General features: G+C 46.2%; 1 protein-coding gene across 1 annotated transcript; it reads right to left on the bottom strand.

Moving 5' to 3' along the window:
• Positions 1 to 4529: 4529 nt before the first annotated feature.
• LOC110695425 lies at positions 4530 to 5024 on the bottom strand. The gene has a single exon (XM_021872657.1). It carries the CDS (start codon positions 5022 to 5024, stop codon positions 4530 to 4532), a length of 495 nt encoding a protein of 164 aa, XP_021728349.1.
• Positions 5025 to 5442: the final 418 nt, after the last annotated feature.

Genomic DNA, 5442 nt, shown 5'->3' with positions numbered 1-5442 from the left:
GCGTCGGCTTGAGCATTTTGACCCCTTGGGATCAGTTCAACTTCAAATGATCTCAGCTTCGCAATTGTTAACTTGATCTTTGCGAGGTAAGCCACCATCGAAGGTTCTTTGGCTTCATATTCTCCTCGGATTTGATTTGCGACTAGCTGAGAGTCCGTCTTGAGACAAACATGCTCGGCTTCCAACGATATGCACAAGTCCAAGCCGACAATGGCTGCTTCATATTCAGCTTCATTGTTAGAGGCCTTGAATGAAAATTTGAGTGCATATTCGAAGGTCTTGCCTTCGGGAGAGGTTAAGACAACCCCGGCCCCCGAACCATTTACGGTGGAGGATCCATCCGTGAAAACAGTCCAAATTTTCTTCCTTTCATCAAGCGTCTCTTGATAAGAACACTCGGCTACGAAGTCCGCTAAGGCTTGCGCCTTGATAGCTGCCCTCGGCTGATAGCTGATACTGAATTCGGTGAGCTCGGAAGCCCACTTCGTTAGTCTACCAGATTTTTCCACTTTGCCGAGGACTTTTTCTAACGGTTGATTAGTTAGGACCACTATCTGATGAGAGTCGAAATAGGGCCTTAACTTCCGAGCAGCTACCACTACTGCATATGCAATTTTCTCAAGTAGGGGGTAGGGAGTCTCGGCATCTGTCAGGGTGTGACTGACAAAATAGATCGGCTGTTGATAGCGTACTTTAGTGCGCGGATTTTAGGTGATTTAGTGTCCATATATCGACTCTTCGGAGCCATTTTGTATGGTTATTGCTCTATTTCCGCTTACTCTATGAATTCTATCATGCTTCACGGGTATATTGGTGTTTTGGTCTCAATTTCAGATATACACGGACTCGTTGGAGCCATTCCGAGACTTAGCCAAAAGGAGGGGACAATCGAAGGTTGTTTGGCAAGCCTAGAAGCCAATAAGGTTCACTGAAGGCCTTGCACGGCCGTGCCAAAAGTGGCATGCCCGTGCAAGTGAGGCAGAAGATGAAGGAAAGCTTCTGGAGGAGTGGCACGCCCGTGCCACCTGTGGCACGCCCATGCCACCTTTTGCACGCCAGTGCCACCTTTAGCACGCCCATGCAATCAGCCCAGAAGGAAGTTCTGCCAGATGTGGCACGCCCGTGCCAGATGTGGCACGCCCGTGCTAATATCGAGGGGCATTTTGCGTCTTTTATTTCCGGGATAATAATGTATAAATAAAAACCCACTTTTTAGGGTTCGAGAAGGAGGTTCTAATCAGATAGTTTAGAGATAGTTTAGAGAGAGTTTTTAGACGTAGTATCTCAATTTTAATGATGAGTATTTTCATACTTAGGGTTTGATAATTTCTTTTAGATCTTAATTAGTTTTCTCATAGTTTATCTCATAGATTATTCATAGTAGATTATTGAAGATTTCTGTTTTCTCTCAAAGCAAGACTCATTGGAATACTTTGTACAATTCATTGACAACGGATATCAAAGTTCCGATCTTTTGCATTGATTAGCATCAATATTATTGGTATTATTCTTCCTTATTTATTATTTGCAGATTTTCATTATTGTTATTTAGAATTTATGCTAGGGTTTATTATGTTCTTTGAATTTATTGTTGCTTTAATTATGAATATGCGTGAGTAGTTTAATTGCTAGGGTTCGGGTGAAACCCAACCCAATGATAATTATGCGATTTAGGGTTTGAATATGCATGATTGGATTGTGATTAAATGTGACTGTATGGAATTGCTTGTTAGGTTTCTCATGATAGGAGTGATCAACCTAGACTATTGACCTTGATAGCACAGGATATTCGATTCGATGCGGGAGCGTGAATTTAGTATTCTATAACCTATTTTGATATGATTATGTATCTTTGTTACTAAGTCAATGAGGGATCTAGACATAGTGATTTGAGTTGTTTTCGTATCATTGGATGTTGATTTTGCATATAGTCTTTGCAATTCGTGTATCCATGTTCGTCCCTATTTGCCCGATTATCGTCGTGTTGCGTGAATCCCGTTTCCCTAGTGCCTTAGTTAATTGATACCTACCTTTAGAAATAGTCAGTTTTTAACACCTCTCACCTAAGATTTCGATTCAGCTTAAGTGTCACAGTTGTATAGTGATTGAATCCCGTTCCTCGTGGACCGAACCTTTGCTTACCATTACACTTGTTAAGTGAGGTGTTTGTATAAATTTGTTTGATTAGGTTAGATTGTGCGACCAATTTAACGCCTGTCAGCTGTTGAATTTTTTCTTCTTTCTTTAGCAGCACCGCACTTACTGTGGCTGGACTAACTGCCACATATAAGTATAAAGTTTCTCCTACCACTGGTCTTGCCAATGTTGGGAGCTGAGCTAAATGATCACGGAGCTGCTAAAGGCAATTTTTTTTTTCATCTCCCCAATCGATGTCTTTCAATCCCTCTCTTGCTGACCATGAAGCCGAGGAATTTTCCTAACTTCACTCCGAAGACACACTTCTTCGGATTCAGCTTTATTTTATGCTTTCTGAGGGTGGCAAAGGTTTCTGCTAGATCCCTAACATGGTCTTTTTCTTCTATGCTTTTGACAATTGAATCGTCAACATAAACCTTCATGTTTCGGCCTTTCTGCTCGGCGAAAACCTGATCAACCAGCCTCGGATATGTTTCCCCCGCATTTTTCAATCCGAAGGGCATCATTTTGTAATTGTACACCCCAGAAATAGTAACAAATGATGTTTTAGTTCGGTCCTCGGGATGCATGAAGATCTGATGGTATCCAGAAAATGCGTCCATGAAGCTGAGCAGAGCATGCCCGCTTGTCGAGTCAACCACTTGGTCGATCCTCGGCAATGGATAGGAGTCTTTAGGACACGCTCTATTCAGATCCGTGAAGTCAACGCACATTCTCCAGCTACCATTTGCCTTCTGAACCATCACCACATTGGCTAACCACTCTGGATACTGACAAGGCTCAATGAACCTAGCATCCAGGAGCTTTTTGACTTCGGCTGCGATGTTTTGGTTCTTTTCGGCGGAATAATTCCGCTTTTTCTGCTTATTGGGCTGACTTGTGGGGTTGACATTAAGCCTATGGGAGATTAGGTTCGGATCAATCCCGGGCATTTCAATTCTTTGGCCGAGAAAGCGAACACATCTCCGCTGGCTTGAAGGAGTTGGATTAGTGCAGCTCGGGTTTCTGGCTCGAGGCCTAGCCATATGCTAACACATCTTTTGGAGTCTCCTTCGGCCAGCTTTATTGATTCTGTCGGATTATCCGTCTCCAAGTTTTTGGAGCCGGACTCTTCATATTCTGGCCTGCTGTCAATATCAGCAGGCTTTTCTGACCGCAGCTGATCATCAGAGTCTTTCGGCTCTGACATGGAATCGGCCTTTTGACCCCTTTTAGATTTTTCTTGGGAATGGGTCTCACTTGTCGAAGCACCCAAAGTTTTCAGCTTTTTGGCACTTCGGTCTCGATGCATTTCATCTTCATCATCTTGGTCGCCTCGGCGAGCCCTAGATGGCTTGAGATGATTGCATCAGCGGGCCTCCTTCTGGCTGCCCTTTATTTTTCAGAGCGTCCCTCGTCCGATACGTATATCATGACTTGATGGTACGTAGAGACAACTCCTTGAATTACGTGAATGAGGGGTCTCCCCATAATCACATTGTACGTAGATGGTGCATCGACGACCAAGAATTCGATCATGATACTCCTTGCTGCTCGGCCTAAGCCGATGGTGACAGGAAGTGTGATCTTCCCATCAGGATATGACGAAGAGCCATTGAATCCAGACACCGGGTAGGGTGCTGGGCTCAGGTGCCTGGCTTCCATCTTCAGTTGATCAAATGCTCCTCGGAAGAGGATATTTGCCCCGCTGCCGCCGTCGACGAGAGTTCGCCAGACGTTGCGGTTTGCGATGCCCAGTATAATTACAAGAGGGTCATCGTGAGGGTACACCACCCCTTCGCAGTCCTCGGCTGTGAACAGAATGTTCGGCACCGGTGACTGAGGTCGCCGAAGCTCAGCATGATTAACATGATGGGTTAAACCCCTCATATGGCGTTTAGCTGCGCTTCGGGAGGTTTCCCCGGAAATTACTAAAATGTCAAGGGAATCCCTGTCTTGAGGCACTTTGTCCTTTTTCCGGGAGAAATTAAGGTCCTGCCGAGAATCTTTCTCGGCTCTTTTTTCTTCGCGTCTGTCCGCGAGATATTTTTTCAGGTACCCCTTTCGAACCAGGTCCTCAATCTGATCCTTCAGGTGGACACAGTCTTCGGTGCGATGTCCAGGTGAATCATGGAACTTGCACCACTGGTCCTTGCCCCTCTGCTGATGCCATGGCGGCAGCTGACGAGGCTTTTTGAATCTCCCCTCATCCTTTGTCGTGCTGTAAATTTTAGCACGCGGAAGGGCGAGAGGAGTATAAGAGTCATACCTTCCCAAGTAGGGAATGTACTTCTCCTTCTTCGGCTCAGGAGCAAAGAACGGTTATGAGGCCTTAGCCTTCCCTTTCCTTTGCGCCGAATTGTCGGGCTGCTGCCCTCTCGACTTCCTAGCCCCTAATTGAGACTGAGACTTCGATTGTTCCACTCTTTAGCCCGGATGAATTTATCCGAAGCTTCCAAGGCTTCCTCCAAGGTCTGCGGGGTATGTATGACTATGAAGTCCAGGAACTTGCCAGCTTGAAGACCGTTCCGTAGTGCAAATACAGTCAGGCCTTGATCGAGACTTGTGATTCTGGATGACTCGTTGCTGAAACGAGTAAGAAATTCACGGAGGCTTTCCTCCTCCCCTTGCTGCAGGCTCATCAGCTCTGCAGTTGTTTTCTCTCGGCGGTTTTCCGTAGAAAACTTGCTCTTGAATTTGTTGGAGAGATCATCCCAACCGGTTATAGAGCCATCCTTTAGCCCTTTGGTGATCCACGATTGTGCAACACCCTTGAGGGTCGTAGGGAAGTACTTACACCAACTAGCCTCAGACTTGGGGTTGAGATACATATGCCCCTCGTAAGAGGCGATATGATCCTTCGGGTCAGAGGTACCATCGTAAGTCATGTGCGCTGGTATTTTTACCGTTGGCACATGTTCCTCCATAATCCACCTTTGGAAGGGTGAACTGGTCGGAACCATGACGACTTTCCCTTTGTGCCCAGCCGAAGGGACCTCGCTTCTCCCTCTTAGAGAGGTGAAAGTGGTTTTTGTCTCCGGCCGAGACAGTTCGAGGCGTGAGCCACTTTTTCCAGGGAAGGTTAGGCGGCTATGCACGCTTGCCTCCTTTCGGCGAGCAGTTTCCTCCTGCATGGAGGTTGTATTGCTGCTCTTGAAGCTCATGGAACGTTGTGCTCCGGATTGGACGAAGAACTGTGGGTTCTTCTTCCTCTCCTTACTCGTATTCCACGTTGGCTCCTGCCACTCCCTCCCGACTTCTCAGTGAGATGGGTCTTGCCCATCTTGGTCTTGACCGATTCTCCTT

This window comes from Chenopodium quinoa, unplaced genomic scaffold, assembly GCF_001683475.1.
Source record: "Chenopodium quinoa cultivar QQ74 unplaced genomic scaffold, ASM168347v1, whole genome shotgun sequence".
Lineage (NCBI taxonomy): Eukaryota > Viridiplantae > Streptophyta > Magnoliopsida > Caryophyllales > Amaranthaceae > Chenopodium > Chenopodium quinoa.
Note: the sequence above shows the minus strand (reverse complement) of the source record. Positions and strands in the feature narration are given on the sequence as shown.

Excerpts from the sequence above, each read along its gene's own strand:
- LOC110695425 (XM_021872657.1), bottom strand. The coding sequence starts at position 5,024 with ATGACTTACGATGGTACCTCTGACCCGAAGGATCATATCGCCTCTTAC.